The 20,339-nt window shown below is 42.8% G+C and overlaps 1 protein-coding gene across 3 annotated transcripts in view; it reads left to right on the top strand.

The window, feature by feature from the left end:
• SHROOM4 (shroom family member 4) overlaps window positions 1–20,339 on the top strand; it is a 214,771-nt gene that overhangs the window by 188,068 nt on the left and 6,364 nt on the right. For 2 of the 3 annotated variants that reach the window (XM_032397925.1, XM_032397926.1), the window contains 3 exons: window positions 13,829–14,608; window positions 18,180–18,695; window positions 19,200–19,380. In XM_032397925.1, coding sequence (XP_032253816.1) covers window positions 13,829–14,608; window positions 18,180–18,695; window positions 19,200–19,380 — 1,477 coding nt within the window. The remainder of the gene's footprint in view (window positions 1–13,828; window positions 14,609–18,179; window positions 18,696–19,199; window positions 19,381–20,339) is intronic. The other variant, XM_032397927.1, reaches the window with a different exon arrangement.

Here is a 20,339-nt window from a genome sequence, read left to right as displayed (position 1 = left end):
GATACTGCAAAGGCGGTCCTAAGGGGGAAATACATAGCCATCCAAGCCTCACTCAAAAAAATAGAAAAATCCCGAATTCACCAACTAACTCTACACCTTAAAGAACTAGAGAAAAAGCAACAAACGACGCCTAAGCCACGCATTAGAAGAGAAATAATTAAAATTAGAGCAGAAATCAATGAATTAGAAACCAGAAGCACAGTAGATCAGATCAATGAAACTAGAAGTTGGTTCTTTGAAAGAATTAATAAGATTGATAAACCACTGGCCAGACTTATCCAAAAGAAGAGAGAAAGGACCCAAATTAATAAAATTATGAATGAAAGCGGAGAGATCACGACTATTGCCAAGGAAGTAGAAACAATTATTAGAAATTATTATCAACAACTATATGCCAATAAACTGAGCAATCTGGATGACATGGAGGCCTTCCTGGAAACCTATAAGCTGCCAAGACTGAAACAGGAAGAAATGGACAACCTGAATAGGCCAATAACCAGTAACGAGATTGAAGCAGTGATCAAAAACCTCCCAAAAAACAAGAGTCCAGGGCCTGATGGATTCCCTGGGGAATTCTACCAAACATTCAAAGAAGAACTAACACCTATTCTACTGAAGCTGTTTCAAAAAATAGAAACAGAAGGAAAACTTCCAAACTCATTCTCTGAGGCCAGCATTACCTTAATCCCCAAACCAGGCAAAGACCCCATCAAAAAGGAGAATTTCAGACCAATATCCCTGATGAATATGGATTCCAAAATCCTCAACAAAATCCTAGCTAATAGGATCCAACAATACATTCAAAGGATCATCCACCACGACCAAGTGGGATTTATCCCCGGGATGCAAGGGTGGTTCAACATTCGCAAGTCGATCAATTTGATAGAACACATTAATAAGAGGGAGAAGAACCATATGGTCCTCTCAATTGATGCAGAAAAAGCATTTGGCAAAATACAACATCCTTTCCTGATTAAAACTCTCCAGAGTATAGGGATAGAGGGAACATTCCTCAAGCTCATAAAATCCATCTATGAAAAACCCACAGCGAATATCATCCTCAATGGGGAAAAGCTGAGAGCCTTTCCCTTAAGATCAGGAACACGTCAAGGGTGCCCACTCTCACCACTGTTGTTCAACATAGTACTAGAAGTCCTAGCAACAGCAATCAGACAACAAAAAGAAATAAAAGGTATTCAAACTGGCAAAGAAGAAGTCAAACTCTCTCTTTTCACAGATGACATGATACTTTATGTGGAAAACCCAAAAGACTCCACCCCCAAATTACTAGAACTCATCCAGCAATTCAGTAATGTGGCAGGATAGAAAATCAATGCACAGAAATCAGTTGCTTTCTTATACACTAACAATGCAACTGTAGAAAGAGAAATTAAAGAAACGATTCCATTTACAATAGCACCAAAAAGCATAAGATACCTCGGAATAAACCTAACCAAAGAGGTAAAGGATCTATACTCTAGGAACTACAGAACATTCATGAAAGAAATTGAAGAAGACACCAAAAGATGGAAAAATATTCCATGCTCATGGATCGGAAGAATAAACATTGTTAAAATGTCTATGCTACCCAGAGCAATCTATACCTTCAATGCCATCCTGATCAAAATTCCAATGACATTTTTCAAAGTGCTGCAACAAACAATCCTAAAATTTGTACGGAATCAGAAAAGACCCCGAATCGCCAAGGAGATGTTGAAAAAGAAAAACAAAGCTGGGGGCATCACGTTGCCTGATTTCAAGCTATATTACAAAGCTGTGATCACCAAGACAGCATGGTACTGGCACAAAAACAGACATACAGACCAATGGAACAGAATAGAGAACCCAGATATGGACCCTCAACTCTATGGTCAAATAATCTTTGACAAAGCAGGAAAAAACATGCAATGGAAAAAAGACAGTCTCTTCAATAAATGGTGCTGGGAAAACTGGACAGCCACATGCAGAAGAATGAAACTCGACCATTCTCTAACACCATTCACAAAGATAAACTCAAAGTGGATGAAAGACCTCAATGTGAGACAGGAATCCATCCAAATCCTAGAGGAGAACATAGGCAGTAACCTCTTTGACATTGGCCACAGCAACTTCTTTCAAGATACATCTCCAAAAGCTAGTGAAACAAAAGCAAAAATGAACTTTGGGGACTTCATCAAGATAAAAAGCTTCTGCACAGCAAAGGAAACAGTCAACAAAACAAAGAGGCAACCCACAGAATGGGAGAAGATATTTGCAAATGACACTACAGATAAAGGGCTGGTATCCAAAATCTATAAAGAACTTCTCAAACTCAACACCCAAAAAACAAATAATCAAGTCAAAAAGTGGGCAGAAGAGATGAACAGACACTTCTCTGAAGAAGACATACAAATGGCTAACAGACACATGAAAAAATGTTCATCATCATTAGCCATCAGGGAAATCCAAATCAAAACCACACTGAGATACCACCTTACACCAGTTAGAATGGCCAAAATGGACAGGGAAAGAAACAACAAATGTTGGAGAGGTTGTGGAGAAAGGGGAACCCTCTTACACTGTTGATGGGAATGCAAGTTGGTACAGCCACTTTGGAAAACAGTGTGGAGGTGCCTCAAAAATTTAAAAATAGAGCTACCCTATGACCCAGGAATTGCACTCCTGGGTATTTACCCCAAAGACACAGATGTAGTGAAAAGAAGGGCCATAGGCACCCCAACGTTCATAGCAGCAATGTCCGCAATAGCTAAACTGTGGAAAGAGCCGAGATGCCCTTCAACAGATGAATGGATAAAGACGATGTGGTCCATATATACAATGGAATATTACTCAGCCATCAGAGAGGATGAATACCCAACTTTTACATCAACATGGATGGGACTGGAGGAGATTATGCTAAGTGAAATAAGTCAAGCAGAGAAAGTCAATTATCATATGGAATAACACGGAGGACATTAGGAGAAGGAAGGGAAAAATGGGGGGAGGAATTGGAGGGAGAGATGAACCATGAGAGACTATGGACCTGAGAAACAAACAGGGTTTTAAAGGGGAGGGGGGAGGGGGGATTGGTTAGCCCAGTGTTGGGTATTAAGGAGGGCACGTACTGCATGGAGCACTGGGTGTTATACGAAAATAATGGATCGTGGATCACTACATCAAAAACTAATGATGTATTGTATGGTGACTAACACAACATAATAAAATTAAAAACTACAAAAAAATAAAAAATAAAATAAAATAAAATAAAATAAAATAAAAAGGCAATGATGGTAGACTTACCCTATCAGATTTTAAAGCCTGTCATAAGATGACAATTATCAAAACCATATGATAGGGGGTCAAAAAAGGGCAAACAGCGAATTTAAAAAAAAAAGAGAGAGAGATTCTAGGAACAGATACGAGCTATTCTAAGAATAAAGAGCACACGGGAAGCACCCCTGAACTGGGGAAAGAAATCACTCTTTCTTTAATAAATGTTAGAATTTTAGGTATCAATACAGAGAATAATTAACTTAGATCCATAGCACCTAGAATACTCCATAGCAAATTCCAGAAAGCAGACAGTGGAATAGCATATTTTTTTCAAGTATGGATAGAAGATAAATTTGTGTCTGTTAAATGGAGGGTATCATCAGAGACAAGATGGATGATTTTAAATATATAAAAGTTGGGGGAAAAACCTTTGTACAACAAAATATAATAAAAAGCTAAACAACAGAATGAGGCAAATGTCTGGGGTCAGCACCACTGATAACAGTTGACTGTCCAAAAAATATAAAGAATGGATATAGATTTAGAAGGTCGGCTTTCAGATTCGGCTTCATAAAAGGGCAAGGAAACTGAGCAGGCAATTTACACGTGAGAAACTCAAGGCGGTAAAATCACTGCATGGAAAAGTACAGGCTCACTAGCAATTTAAGAAATGCAAACAAAAACAACTCCCACGTATCACGACCTGCTTATTAAACTATCAACAATTAATGGAAATGATCAACAGAAATTATAAAACCCTATCTTGACAGGGCTGTGAGGAAACCGTTTCTGGGAGCAGTATAAAATTGGTTCCGTTTTCCTAGAGGAAAATCTAGAAATATGCGACAAGAGTTATAAAACTGTTTGTTCATACCCTTTGACCCAGCAGACCCCCAAGGAAATAACCTAAAAAGGAAAAAAAATGATTTGTTTAAAGATGTTCTTAATAGTGCTATTTATAATCATGGAAAAGATTTACCGATTGAATAGATAGATCATTATGATGGAAACAGAACATAGCTATTAACAATGACAGGTACACAAATATTGGATCTTGCACAGAAATGAGTATTTGTAATAATATTAACCCCAAAAAGGCTAAATCCTAAATCACATGTTGAATCTGATAGTAGCCATACACAAAGAAAATTCAGAAAGGCTGCTAGTAAGCTGTAAATAGTTGGAGTTGAATACACACGGTGTTTGGGGGGTACGTGTCAAGTTGCTGGAATGTATAATAAAAAAAAGAAAATCTAAAGAAGAGGATTGATTGGTTTGATTTGGGCCCAGGAAGTTAAAGATCGAGGGCTTTGGAAAAATCCACATACTAATGACAGACAGTGTTACTTACAGGACATGCTTGACCTCACTATTAACTAGAATTTGTTTGCTAGAATTCTCAATCAACCAGCACATCTGCATATTTAAGTCTGCGAGAACTTTGACATTCCTGAGGGTGTACGTCACCAGACCTCTGCAAATTTCCAAATCTGACACTGCAACGTAGCACCTCCCCACCCCCACCAATAAACACTGTATTTTCTAGCTCAGAAGCATCACTTTCTTAAGATGGTTCTATCACTTCAATCACCAGCACTAGCTTCGGTGCCATTATTCATAAAGAAGCACATTTTCTCTCTGCCATGGTGACTGCATCTGTGTACCTTGTCAGCAAATAGAGACCCATCAAGCCATGTTGAGATGGCAGTGCCAAGCGGTTGACGAGGCTCCCTCTTTTGCTGGGCGCCTTGTCCTCTCAACCGGTATTGTGATGCCTTGGAAGTCAAATTCATACCCTTTGCAAAATGACCAGTTACTACATTTCGTGGATCTTTAGGGTTAACTCTCAAAGGGTTAAAATCTTAAACGTTAAATACATGCGGCCCAGAGAACTACTCTACAGTAATCGTTCTCATTAATAATTGAGCAACAAGAATGCCTTTTAAACCATCTGAGACTGAATCATGTTCTTTATAACTGGTATTAAGTCTTTCCCACTGTATTCTAGGTCTTTAAAAGTCAGTACATTAAGATCTGGTATACGTGAGGACTCAAGAGTCCTGACCCGTCCATAGTTTAACCATGCTGGGGCACAAAATTTCCTTGAATAACATCAGGACTCCCAGAACTTTTTGGACTTCCAGTATTCCCATTATTTTATTTTGTAAATCTTCATCCCAGTTGTCACATGGATGGATGTATATAGTTAATTAAATGAATTTTGTTTTGAGAAGTTGTTTTTTTTTTTAATGGCTTTATACCTCTTAAGATATCCCAATGAGTTGGGAACCTGGTAAGTAATGACCGATTAGAACAGTAGATCCCAAAGTGGGATCCCAGACCAGCAGTACCATCATCATCCGGGAAATTGTTAGAAATAAAAATTCTCCACCCTGCCCCAGACCTACTAAATCAAAAATCCTGGGGATAGGACCCAGCAACCTGTGGTTTAATAAGCCCTCCAGGTGGTTCTGATGCATGCCCGGGTTTCATTATCTCTGGATAGCAGCGAATAGATCCTTAATAACCTTGGCCAGCCCAATCCTCAGCTGAATTATTCTTGTGTCAGACCCTCCAGGTCCCCCGACAATGTGTTTTTTACTCCTAAAATGTCTTCTATTAAATCTCTCAAGAAGGTTATCTGAACGCTGAAGAGGCAGCATGTTGCATGGGCAAAAGTGTGGGCGTTGGAGTCAGATGGACCTTAGCTGGAACTTCCGGCCACTATTCCCTTTGTGTTCACCAGTTGTTTAACCACCCTGAGCCTCATTTCTAACATGGCCAAGAGAATACCCACGCCAGAAGATTGTCTCAAGAGTTAAATGAAAGCAGGTCTATCAACTGTCCAGCCCTGTGCCTGACGCATGACAGACTCTCAGTAAACCTAAGACCGATCATTATCATCCCTTACCGCCATGTCCATGACACTATGTAAAATCCAGAGGAGTTATGGGAAGACCTTCTTGGAAATTCCAAGTTGGGACCATTGGAGAGGGGGAGCTAGGCTTTACCCAGGACAGACCCAATAAAGCAAGGACTTCTCTAATCTCTTCAAGGGACACTTGGCACCAGCCTCCCAGGGGATGTGGAAGGTTCAGGGCGAGTCTTGCCACTTGCATTTGTCATTGCCAGACTAATTGTTCCTTACTTGAAGTTCTATGGACCCAGAGGCAGAAAAGGGTGGCAACAACAATCCCTCTGGGCCCTTCTCCCCTCCCAGCGTAAGCCTCCTTGTGTCTCACTTCCTGGATCTTGCAAATATTTCCTTCAGCATTAACCTGGGAGTGGCTGTTTTCTTGGAGCAGTCTTATCTTTTGGCTGCCGAGGAAAGGGAAAGGGGAGAGGGGCTGGACCTGTGCACCCTTACTGCTGAGATCCTGGAATACCAAGCTATTGCGGTGAGTTTAAAAGTAAAATTTCCAAACAAGAAAACTTCAGAAGTGCGGAGGAAGAGGCAGGAGGAGATTTTTTTTCAGTCTCTGCAAATATTCGTTTTCATTTTCAATCACTATTAGTCCAAAAAAAAGATTTTAACAAAAGAGGAAAATCTATTCATCAGAAGAAAAGGTAACCTGTGCCAAAAGGAAAAGAGAAGAACAGCCCAGGACTTGGCAGGCAATTTGCTTTTGTTTTTGAGATGTAGTCTCCTTGCTGGTGTCAACAAAGCCTTTTCTTACACTAGCTTTCGTGCTTCCATGCAAAGAGCTAATATCTGCCTGGACACCTGGGGACAACTGCAGCGCGAGTACCTTTTGCCTCACCCTAGGAGACCTTGCTCCAGTGGGATGCCTGGCCCTTGGAGTCAGATAAGGCAAGTTCCAGTCTGGACACGACTGCTTCTTACAAGTGGGAAAATGATTTACCACACACACCCCTTTTTAAAAGATGTTATTTATTTATTCGAGAGAGAGAGAGAGTACGAGTGGTGGGAAGGGGCAGAGGGAGAGAGAGCAGGCTTCCCACAGAGCACGGAGCCCGACTTGGGGCTCGATTCCCGGGACTCCAGAATCATGACCTGAGCCAAAGGCAGACACTTCACCGACTGAGCCACCTAGGCGCCCCTGAATCACCCTTTTTAAGCCTCGGGATTCTTAGCTGCCAACTGGCAATGATGGGTTGGTGTGAAGATTAATAGAAATACATACACGAAAGTGCAAAAAGCAGTGCCTAACACACACTAGGAAGTAAGAAACCATAGCTCGTTTCCCTTAATGAAACTCCTTATCCTTCACTCCACTCCACTTGGTCCCAAAGCGGAGTTGTAGATTTCTGTGCATATAGACGGCTTGAGCCCTTGGAAGATAGGACCGCTAGAGAGGCCAGTAACCTTCGTTTGAGCCTGACACACTTCAATGGAAGCCTTCCATTCCCCAGTTTGTTTCAGCTGTAGTGCCCGGAAGGAAGGGGCTATGTCAGTTTTGCTCCCCTTTGATCTGGTCACCTTGCACAATAGAATATTCAATGGCCGCATGGAAGGACTTGTACACACATTGATCCAGCTGATCCCATTGAAGTTTCTCCTTTCCCTTTTCGGAGTCATGCCCACTTCTGCTCCCCTGATGTAAGTGACTCTGTAAGGCTCAGGCTGGCCCCTGCACAGGCCATGTAGGTGGGGAGGGGGTAGTACTTCTACAATTAGGATGGATGGGGCGCCTGGGCGGCTCAGTCGGTTAAGCGTCTGCCTTCGGCTCAGGTCATGATCCCAGGGTCCTGGGATCGAGTCCCACATTGGGCTCCTTGCTCAGCAGGGAGCCTGCTTCTCTCTCTCCCTCTGCCTGCCGGTCCCCCTGCTTGTGCTCTTTCTCTGTCAAATAAATAAATAAAATCTTTAAAAAAAGAGACTATTTCTTTAAAAATAATAAAAAAATAAAATTAAGATTGATGCAGAGAATAGCAATTTCCAGGTTGCCTTTTCAGAGCCCAGTGCCCCCAGGTAAGGTCACAGTGCCATGAATTAGGGCACCAAATGTCTAGAAGGGCATGTTTGTTTCTTCCAACTGATTCTAGAGTTGGCTACCTAGAGGTAAATTCTGTAAGGCTGACATAAGTGATTAGTACCGAAACAAGACAACTTAGAATATCGAATCCTTTTGATTTTCGCACTGCTCTTAAACCTAAACTTGCCTCTTATTATTTGTCCCTTTTTAGTAGATGAGAAGAGTGAGTAAATGAGCCCAAAGTTAAAATCCTTGGTTAGCTCGGGCCTCCTAGCTAGGCAGACATGTGGCTGAGCTGAGACCCGAGATCTCCTGGTTTCGTGGCTCTTGAGCAGAGCTGAATATTAACCAGGGGACAGTGCAGTCCAACTCCTTTGGTGAGAACAAGGAACAAGGCCGAAGCATACAGCAGTGAAGGTTGTGCACTGCACAACTGGCACAGCCATATGCAGTGGCCCTGAGGAAGGGACTCCTTTCTAACAATAAACATAGTTCTATCATTATTAATCACCTCTCCACATACCCAGCATCATTGCTAGGTCCTTTTTATATAGTTAATCCTCACAGCAGCATTGTAAGATAAATATTTTACTGAAACTGAGATAAATTAAATACTGTGTGCAAGGTCATGCAGCTTTTGAGTTATGGAGCCCGATTTTACATTTTTACTGGAATGCAGACCCAAGTCTTTATGACACTGTGTTCTTTCCACTCTACTCTCTTGCCTTGCCTTTCCTGTGCTCTGGGGAGGGAAGAGGAAAGAATGGTAAATTTGAGTACTCTCATGCGGCAGGACTCTTGTCACCCCAGCTGCGGGACATCGGCCCAGCTGGGGCCTTTGGAGACCTTGCTGCCACCACCTGCATTTCCTAAGAGCAAGACTGGAGATGAGGTGGAGGAGGGGGAGAGAGGCAGGGAAAGAAGGTGGGAAGGTGTGTGGTGCGGGGTGGAAGATAGGCTGTATAGATGGGAAACCAACCTAACTGGAACAAAGAACCCTGCCGCCCAAACTCCACCCCAAACTGCAGCCCTCCCATCATTTTCACCCTGGACCCCTGTTTCATAGTATGGTCCCGGAACCACTTGTATTAGAATCTCTTGGGGGGGGGGCAGTTGTTAAAAATGCGGATTCCCTGGCGTCACCACAGAGGTACTAAATCCCAATTTCTGGGGGGTAGGGCTCACCAATTTGCATTTTCAACAACCGCTCCGAGTAATTTCGCTCAGGAGACACTTTGATTAGGAACAACCATCCCAGACCAGTGTCTTCCAACTCTTTTGGATCATGCACCCTCTTCAGAAAGAATTTTTTGCACATGCACTTTCAATATATGTTGGTAATTTATTAATAAATTCCTTATATGTACTAATGTCCTAATGTTTACGTTTTTAAATGCAAAAAATGGTGAGACTTTTGCATTAGTATTCTTAGATGAGCCTGGTTTCTAGTTTGCCTTTATGCATGTTCTAGTTGTTGGGTTTTCGTATTGACATCATGCAGGACTCTTTTCTTCTCCCTCAATAGATTCCAGAGTCTAGGAAGTGTAAATAGTATTGAGGTTGTCTGTTCCTTTACGGCTGGTAGAATTAATACAAGACTGCATGAGTGTGCTATCTTTTTTTGTCAAATTTATCAACATTGTTTCCTATGGTAACAGGTGCGCTTAGATATTTCCATTCTTCTGCAATCAGTTTTGGTAATTTTTGTTTTCCTAGAAAACCATCCTAAGCTTTCTAATTTGTTTTCATAGAGTAGAGCAAAGTATTCTCTTACTCTTTTCATTTACTCTGCAACTGTGGTTATTTCTCCATTTCTTATTTTGTGCATTTGGGGTTTTTAATTAGATTAGCAAGTGGTTTATCTTTTTTATTGTTTTATATTTTCTTTTGAAGAAGTAGCTTTTGGCTTTAATTATTAATTCTACCATTTGTTTTCCAATGTATTAATTTCTGCCATTAGTTTTCTTTCTGCTTTGCTTAGCTCTATTTTTGTGGCTCTTTTCTTGACTTCTTTTGTTCAGTGCTTAATTCACTGATTTTAATTTGTTCTTACATATTAACGTAAGCATTGAAGGCTTTGGTTTTTCCTTTGACCACTGCTTTAGTCAGTCAAATTCTCTAGCTTCTGATATTTCATTGTTGTTATTTTCTAGGTATTCTACAATTTCAGATCAGATTTCTTTGACTAGAGTGGGGAATATTTTTTTCCCTTTTATTTTCTACGTACTAGAAGTTTTTGTCTTTCATTTTTGTTACTAATTTCTAGTGTTTTTATGTTGTGATTAGGTACCATAGTCTGTACTTCTTTCATTTTTTGACTTAATATAGAGTCAATTTAAAAAAGGTTCAATGGACCCTTGAAAATAGAGAAATTTAAATATTCCCATTATCTTAGTTTTGACTGTCACATCTGTCATCAGCTGATACAGCCTCATATTTCATTGCTCCCTTTTTCTACCTTTGCATTTCCTATGTCTTTTGCTTTATGAATTTTGATGCTATGTTATTTGACACGTAAAGATTTAGGGTAGTTAGATCTTAATCATGTGTTCTAACCACTAATTTATAGCGCCCTTCTTTGCCTTGTTTGTTAATTTTTGCCTTTAATTCTACTTTGTTACGATACAAATATCATGGCTGTTGGTTTTTTTTTCTCATTTTTGGCATGAATCATTTATTTTATAATTTTCTCGCAGTATACTTGATACACAAAGTTACATTTGCTTCAGGTATACAACATAGTGATTTGAGAAGTCTATACATTATGCTGTGCTCACAAATGTAACCGGAGGCCTGTATCTCCCACTCCTCTTCACCCATTTTGCCCATCCCCTCTCCCCCGACCCATACCCTTCTGGCTACCATCAGATTGTTTTCTGTATTTATGGGTCTGTTTCTGCTTTTTGTTTATTTGTTCATTTTGTTTTTTAGATTCCACATATGAGTGAGATCATATGGTATTTGTCTTTCAGTCTGACTTATTTCACTTAGCATAATACCCTCTAGGTCCATCCGTATTGTTGCAAATGGCAAGATCTCATCCTTTTTTATGTCTGAGTAATATTCCTCTGCGTGTGTGTGTGTGTGTGTGTGTGTGTACCATCTTTTATCCATTCATCTTCTTTATCCATTCATCTGTTGATAACACTGGGGTTGCTTCCATATCTTGGCTATTGTAAATAATGCAGTGAACATAGGGGTGCATATATCTTTTCAAATTAGTGTCTTCATTTTCTTTGGGTAAATACCCAGTGGAATTACTGGATCATATGATATTTCTATTCATTAATCCATTTATTAAAATTTATTAAATGCCTACTGTGTGCCAGGCTCTAGGTACTAGATAAATGAGACACATAAGATCCCTACCCTCAAGAAGCCTACATTTTAGTTAGAGAGTGGAGCATAAATTAAACAAGTGAAAGTAGATATGTGATATAATACTAAGTGGAGATGTGTGTTCTGAGAAAGAACAAAATAGAAAGAGGATAGTGAAGGATAAGTCATCTCTATTTGAGATAAGGTGGTCAGGAAAATCCTCTGCCTGATAGCATTTGTCAACCTTTTACTCTCCACTCACCACCTTGTTTGTTTCCTGCTGGAGGAAATGCCAGGTGGAACACTTTGCACACAAGGAGGAACTTATAATCTTAAGGAACTATATAGGTGGGCAAAGGCCCAAATGAGAAGGGAGTGTGGACGTGTGGAGGTGAATTTCTGATCCATGCGAGTGATGAGCTAGCCACGACGGGGACTGGAGATGAGCTGACTGAAGGAGATTTGGTTCTTCATTCTATCTGAGCTTGGCTACCATTATGTGTATGATTATTTTTTAAAGAAATATTCTCAGTCTTCAGTATGACTATTGAATGGGTATTCTGTCTGATGATTTAATTGAACTGCTGGAATTTCCTGTCACTAGGCAATACTTAGCATGATGCTGATTGCTCACAGGCTACAGCAGGAAACCAGGTCTTCTGGTTTAGAGGGTTTAACTCTTTATACTCTGAGACTAAAGAGCCATCCCTTGACTTTGGTCACTCTTTATTATACAGAAGTTTGACTTTTTATGCATATTTTTATACATATTTAAATCAACCTGGACTTCTTTCTTTGGATATTTTTTCTATTGCTTATAAGATGAGACTCTCATTTTGCCTCACAAGTGACAGTCTTTTTAATCTTCTGATAGTTTTTTCTTTTAAACATAGAATATATATACCTGTATACGCATATAACATACATTAAAATACACACACACATACCCTTAACTCTTGAATCTGGAATTTATTTTGGTACATAATAGAGAGTGCAGCTCCAAATATCACTGCTCTGCAGTTATCTCAAAAAAATTTTTTTAAAAATCATTCTTTATCTCCTTGTTATGGAAGGTGAATTATATACGATGTTTTTATAGATAGCTCAATGTGTTTCTGGAGTTTTCATTCTGTTCTACTAATCAGTAACACACTGTTTTCATTATAATTGCTTTATAATATGCCTAATCCCTCACCCCCATTTCTTCTGTAGCAAAATACTTTTTAATATTGTATCTTACGGGCGCCTGGGTGGCTCAGTTGGTTAAGCGACTGCCTTCGGCTCAGGTCATGATCCGGGTGGGAGTCCCAGGATCGAGTCCCACATCAGGCTCCCTGCTCAGCAGGGAGTCTGCTTTTCCCTCGGACCCTCTCATGCTCTCTCTCTCTCTCTTTCTCTCTCTCAAATAAATAAAATCTTTAAAAAAATATATTGTATCTTACTTCATGTTGCAAATTAATAAAAAATGCTATAGTTAAAAATTCCTGTTGAGAATTCTGACTAGAATTGCATTAGAAGGAGCTGTTTTAAACCCCAAATTGTAGATATTTGTGAATTGCCTGCTTGGTATCTTTTGGTACGAGTATAAAAACACGGACAGAAAGCATGTCAAATTCACGATACAGCTTGCATCTGGAGAGGCAGCAGGGGAATAGAAGTGGGGAGCGAAACAAAGGGTATTATGTATCTCTTTTAAAAAAAAATCATCAAGTATAGATGGCAGAGTATTAAAATGTGCTAATCCTGGGCAGTCGGTGGGAGCATGGATATTTATTTTATAGCAATCTCTGTATGTTTCTAAATATTTCAAATTTTTCATGATTGAAAACAAAGCAAACAAAAACAATGTAACAGGATAATCAGACTTGTAAGCCCCAGTACACAGCACATTCAATCTGCGTGCTACAGAGTGAGGTAGTGTGTGTATCCAGTCTTTGGAGCTAGACTGTCCAGGTTCAAATCCTAGCACTACCACTTACCAGCTTTATGACCCAGAGCAAGTTACTTAACCTGCCCGTACCTCAGTTTCCATGGCTATAAAATTGGGACGATAATAATAGCTACATCCTGGGGTCATTGTGAGTATTAACTAAGTTAAGACGTGGAAAGCACTTAAACCAGTGCCTGGCATTTAGTACCTACTTAATAAGTGTTAGCTATCAATATTATGTGTTAGTATTACTATTCTTATGATTGCATTTACTACGTATGCTTGCATTGTTTTATGGCCGTCTTAAAGTTTACAGAAATGATGCTATCCGAAACATGGGGCCATCTGCAACGTGCTCGGTTTACACAATCCCCATCTTGCTGTTCTGCAGGGAAATGGCTCATTCCAAGGCTAGCTTTCCGTGGGCAACCCCGTCCCATCCTTGCCTTGAGAACCCGGCACTGGACTTGTCAAGCTACCGAGCGATCTCTTCCCTTGACCTTCTCGGAGACTTCAAGCACTCTTCAAAAACAACAGAGGAAACTTCTGCCTGTGAGGAGGGGAGCTCCGTGGCCTCCATGCCCCGCCCGCTGCGTAGCCGTGCCTTCTCAGAGAGCCACATCAGCTTGGAGCTGCAGAGCTCCCGGGCCTGGGGGCAGCATAGGAGGGAGCCCTTTACCAAAGCTGATGAGACCCAGCCCGATCCTCTGGGAGCCCGGAAGAAGGCCTTTCCTCCTCCTCGCCCGCCTCCTCCCAACTGGGAGAAGTACAGGCTCTTCCGAGCAGCCCAGGAGCAGCAGAAGCTGCAGCGAGAGGAGGAGGAGGAAGAGGAAGAAGAGGAAGAAGAGGAGGAAGGGGGAGAGGAGGAGGGGGAGGAGGAGGAGCTCCCACCCCAGTATTTCAGTTCAGAAACCACTGGTACCGGCACCCTCCATCCTGAAGAGGTCCTGGAGCACCCACAACCCCTGGGCTTTGGCCACTTGGAGGCTTCGAGGCAGGGCTCACAGAGCCTCCCAGCAGAGCAAGAGTCCTTTGGTCTCCATCCCAGCGATTTCCTGCCTCCAATAAGGGGCCACTTGGGATCTCAACCTGAGAAGGCTCAGCCCCCTTGCTGTTACGGCCCGGGTGGGCTTTGGAGGACATCAGAGAAGGAGACCACTGATCCCCCCAAGTAAGTGCTTATGAAAGAAAGGTCCCCCAGGCGGCTGCAGCAGGAGTGTGAACTCCACCTCCACCACTTACCAGCTGTGTGACCTTGGCTTGGTCGATTGATTAAACTGTTCCCAGCGTCACATTTTTCTCACCAGGAAAACGGGCATGATGATACCCATTCCACTTGGCTGTCGTAAAGATGAAGACCATCTCTCTAAAGTAGGGAGCCCCGTGTGTAGCTCATACTTACCTACTGTGCTCGGTAAATGGTCGTGGCTGATGTTCTTAACGATCTCTGTCAAAATACTACCTTATCTCTCAGTTTGCCTTTTAAGGTATGCATCAGTTTCAGGCCCCTGAGCCAGAAGGCATTAAGCCCTCCCTGCCTCCTGGCATTTCCCCAGAGCCTGGCTGAGGCCCTTTCCTGCCTTTTCCTTTTCTCACTCTCTAGAACGAGAGGCCAGCTCCCAGCCTGACCGGCCTCTGCTCTAGGACCTGCCTGGGCTTCTAAACTCTCCCCGCAGCTGCTCCTGGGAGTGGTGGGCGCTTTATGCCCCTCCGTTCCTTACAAAAGTCAAGGGCACTCCTCTCCTCTGCCTTTCTCTCCATCCCCTCCCTGCCCCAGCCCTGTGCTCCTGCCTCTTTGCATTTGCTTCGGTGGGCCACAGGTGGTAGTTGACGGGGTGAGCTGCCCGGGCAGGGCGGGCAGAGCAGGAGTGTAGCCCGGCCACCGGGCTGTTGGTGTCTGTGTGCCCCACTGTGCATGCCCTACAATGCCTGGCCCTTGTCCTGTTGGCTCCAGAGCGAAGGAGCTCTGGCCTCTGGCTCTGCCCGCCATCCTGCCCAGAGCTCAGCCCGCACTCTGCTGGGGCAGCGGGTGGGGGGCAGGTATTGATCCCGTAAGTGCTTTCTTTAAATCCTTCTACAGAAGGAACTTGCCTGAGACTCGTTGCTGTTAGAAGTACCTCATTTTCGTGTCTTTTACCCACCCACAAACCCTTCACCCAGCCATCTGGAACTAGTTGAGAAGTTTCCCAGCACGAGGTGCACAAGCAGAGCACGACAGGGCCTAGCTAGCTCCTAGCTAGCTCTTAGCCACCGGGAGGGTCTCTCATCAGAGCCCTCGCGGCTGCTTCTCAAGCTGTCCAGCTAGCTGGGGGGCGTTCTTACTGTAATCAGAAGACGTTTTGTGGAAAGCGACTGTGGTTGCTCCCTGTCACGGCAGGGAGAAGGGAAGGTGACCTAGCATATAGTAGGCACTTAACATTTAAGAAGACAGAATGAATAAACCAATGGCTGAACGTGTATGAAGCATTCGCTGTGTGCCACACACCGCTAGTCGTTCTATACCCATTATTTCATTTAACCTCCCAACAGCCCTGTGCGCCATTTGACAGATGATTCCCATTTGACAGATGCAGAAACTACAGCTGAGGAAAATAAGGGACGAAGGGACTTCGATTCCAAAGCTAGATCTGTGTGACTCTAAAACCTACGCTTCATTTGCCATCCTAGGCAGCCTCTCTCAGAGAGATCTTGTTCTTGCAAAAGGCCAGGCCTTTACAAGGCCCTCTTGGCCCCTGTAGGGCAGAGTGTCCCAGCGATCGTAGTTAGAGGCCCCAGACTTGCCCTTTCAGCCTCCTAGTCCTTCCTCCTTTTATGTACCTCCATTCACCTTGGCGCCTTGGCCAGAGAGAAGGAAACTGCTATTACTAGAGATCTTGTAACTCATTCCAGAGATTTATTTTTTTTTAATGACTATAGGATGCAAGGGGAAATATCTGTTTGCACACAGCCCTAGCTAGCTGTGGCTGCAGAAAATCAATTATAGATGCCTCTCTGAATGATGTAGATTTAAGGAACAGCATTATTCCCAACAAAGCTAATATTTTTTTTTTTGCCTGCTTCCTATGTGCCAAGCATTGTTCTAAGCACCTTTGTGTGTTGACGGATTTAATCTTCACAACCAACCTATGAAATAGATATCATTAGTGTCCTACATCTTTTAGGTGAGAAAAGTGTGGCACAGGGAGGCTAAAGTAACCTGCAGAAGATCACAGGTAGTCAGGACCCAGGCTGTCTGGCTCACTGTGCCCAGTACATCCTCCCAGGATCTCTGGGCTCCTCAAGATCCTATTCCAGACCCTGGGAGAGCATAGGGTTCTAACCAGAAGGAAGTGGCTTTAAGACTTTGTAAGGGAGAAGTGTTAGGGGCAGGTAGATGTATCATATTTTGAATCTAAAATACAAAAAAAAAAAAAAAAGACATTCTAATTTCAGCCAAGTCAAACCAGAGCATTTCTATAACCCACATACTATTCAGTTACAAAACGCTGGGATACATCTAAAACCAGGTTAGTGGAATTTTCAAGTGTTGGTTAAGTCTCCTAACTCTGGTTCGAGTACAGGTATAGTTTGCTTTCTGAACTCTGTGCATTTCCTCTCAGTGCTCTGCAGAAGGAATCTGATTTTTGCTTCAGTGTTCGTTATCAAATGCAGATTATGTTGTCATAGATCTCCTGGAACTCCTGCCCTATTAGTGGAGATTATGAGGACAGGAGCTCTAGGACATAATGCCTAAGATGATATGCTGTGATATGGTGCAGGGCTGTGTCCGCTGCGATCTGAGTCTATAATTAGCACATCCTTTTAAAAGATATTTCCAGTTTTATTGAGATAGAACTGACATACAGCCACATCCTTTTTTCCCCTTAGTTCTGTACTTTCTTTCAGTGCTTTCTGACTCAGAACTCCCTCACACATGCCCTAAATATTTTTTCTTATAGATAAGAACTCCCTAAGTTCTTATATTCCTATTCCCTCCAGAATATTCTCTCTTGTCTGCTAACATAGATATAGTCCAGCCAGAAAATTCCTTACATGCAAGGTTTTATACGATGTCAAGTTGTCCCTTTGGCAGTATAGCATAGTGGCTAAAAGTATAGATTCTGGAGTTAGGTCACGTAGGTCTAAATCATGGGTCTGTCATTTACTGTCTGGTGACCTTGGGGAAGTCACTTTCCCTCTCAGTACCTCATGTTCCTTATCTCTAAAATGGTTGCCACGAGCATTAAATTTTTTATCTCTATCTACACACACACACTCAGACACACCTACAGAAAAGCACATCTTAAGACAGCTTCTAGGACATGGTAAGTGTGAGTGAATATTAGCTAGTATTGTTCGTTTATTAGTGTTATTAGCTTAAAAAACCCACGTGTAAAATGAATACCTTGGATGAGGAATATTGGCATGCCCAAGTTTCTTTTGTGTGATGAATTAGGAGAGAGCATAGCATGAATCAGTAAAGAGCTGTGGAGCCTTTTAACCATTATTTTTGACCTTTATCTAAGAGCTGCAAGAAGCTGCAAAAATGACTAATGAGTTTCTCCTATTTTTCCTTTCAAACAGCTAGAGGTTAGCAAAGGGGCAGTGACACAGACAGGTGGAGGGTAGGGGTGGCTGGTAGGCAACAAGAATATAGTGGGGGTGGGCCCCCCTCTTGCACGAACCATGCGTGGAATTCTTTCCCCTCTCATCACTGAAACCTGACATTAAAGCATTTCTCCTTCTTTCCTTCCTCACGCCAGACCAGAAGCCTCGATGGCAGAAGAGCCCAAACCCAAGCCAGCGTGGAACCAGAGCTACTTCTTTCCACAGGAGCAGTTCACTTTCATGGGCTGGGGCTCTGAGAAGCAGCACCTCAGCCCCACGGGCTTCAGTGAACCGAAGACAACAGGGTCTGCCGCTACAATTGTCAAGCCCCTGGGTGCCACTGGTTCCATTTTTTCCCCATTTCATTCTGCAACCATGGAGGAGGCTGGGGCCACTGGGGATATGGCAGAAGTGGAGAGATGCTATCCTTTCCCAGGCCGAAGGCCTGCCTCACAGGCAGTCTCAGAAGAGCTCATGAGAGATGTGGTAGGCCGTGACAAGTCCCTGGCAGGGGTGTTAACCCCAGCCTCCAGCATGGTGACCACTGCTGAGGTCATGGGTGACCTCTTTGCTGTGGGAGATCTGCAATGGAGGGGCCATTTCAAGCAGGAGTGGCACCACCAGGAAAGAAGAAATTATGCAAGTGTCCAGGAAAGCCATGGGGTGCCTTTGTAAGCAAGCAGACTAGATAGACCTGGAGTGGGCGGCGGTGCGGGCTGGGTAGGAGGGAGGCCAACAGTCTTGGAGGATGAATAGCTAAGGTCTCAGATAGATCCCTACCACTTCCTCCCTCCCTGGGGATTCATATGCCGGGCCCATGAACTGAGGGGAATCCTGGAAGATCAGAAGCGCAGAACTTTGGGGCCTCCCAGTCTTTCTAGATCTTAGTGGGGCGCTGACCAAACCAAATCACCCCTGAAGAAGTTCCCCCACCTGTTGAAGTCAGGGGCATAGAAATAGCCTTCTAAGTTCTCAAAGTTGGCCTTGCCTTGGCTTCTGGGTAATCTTCATGTGGCCCGTTGACATTTCAACAGTGCTTCCTGGTCCATCATTTCCTTATTCCATAGCTCCTTGGAAGCAGGGTCCCATTTTTCACAAATGGGGAAATTAACAAGCAGAAAGTTCAGGAGCGTCTCTGACAGAGGTGCTCAAATGGTCATTCTTTGTTTCTACAGACAAGAATTTCAGCACTTCTCGCCTCCTCCGGGGGCCCCAGGGATCCCTACCTCTTACTCAGCTTATTACAATATTTCTGTGGCCAAGGCAGAACTGTTGAACAAGTTGAAAGACCAACCCGAGATGGCAGAGATTGGCCTGGGAGAGGAAGAAGTTGACCACGAACTGGCTCAAAAAAAGGTGAAGTTTTCTGATATGCCTTAGATTTTCACCATTTAGTTTGCGTGTCTGGAGGTTGACCTGCCCTCTACGCTCTCCAGAACAACTTGGTGCATCCCCGTTTCTTCAGTATGGACATCAAATAGCCTCTCTGGGTTCCTCACAAATGCAACACCAGTCTCTTTTTGATCCAGCCAATAATAGTAGTGATAGTAATAGAAATCATCAACATCATCATCATCATCATCACTGTGTCTCTTGAATCCTTAAAACAACTGGACAGTGATTCCCTTTTTTACCAGTTGAGAGGATTAGGTTGCCCAGGGTTACAGACCTAGTAATAGATCCAGGACTTGAATCAAGTCAAGACTGTCTCACTTTGTACTTTATCGCGCCTTCCCTCTGAAATAAGCCAGCCTTGTAAGTAACTCGCCGCCCAGGGCACATCAGAGTTTTTGCCAGCGAGCTCAAACCAATAGCAGCCATTGATTGTATTCTCTGTGTAACTTTCTGGAAGAGGGAATAGACTGACTAAGCCAAAAAAAAAAAAAAAAGGAGAAATTAGAGGCTGGTAAATTCTAGTATTTCTTTGCAAGAATAATCAATAATGTCTTAAAAATACTAGAATGAGCAATAGAAAAGATGTTGTTGTTCCAAAGCCTCCCTGTTCTTCCTGTAAGCATCACTAGGCTAGTTTTCTAATCAAATTCCTGGAATCACTTTGCCCTCCCTGCACTTACCCATTTTATTTTGTAAGCAAATAGGGTTTCCATGGCAACCCCAAAGGCCTAATTTACCACTTTGTGAACATCTGAACTCGATGTAAATTGCTCCTCTGCCTATGCTTCTCATTCAGGACATGACCTGTAGGAAAGCTGGAGGCCATTTGCCGGAGACCCCCCACCACTTTCAAATCTGAAGCAAAATGTCAGGGAAAGAATTGGAAGCATGGTGGTATCAAAGTTGTATTGATCCAGATG

This window comes from Phoca vitulina, unplaced genomic scaffold (assembly GCF_004348235.1).
Source record: "Phoca vitulina isolate PV1807 unplaced genomic scaffold, GSC_HSeal_1.0 scaffold107, whole genome shotgun sequence".
In the NCBI taxonomy this organism is placed as follows: Eukaryota; Metazoa; Chordata; class Mammalia; order Carnivora; family Phocidae; genus Phoca; species Phoca vitulina.
Note: the sequence above shows the minus strand (reverse complement) of the source record. Positions and strands in the feature narration are given on the sequence as shown.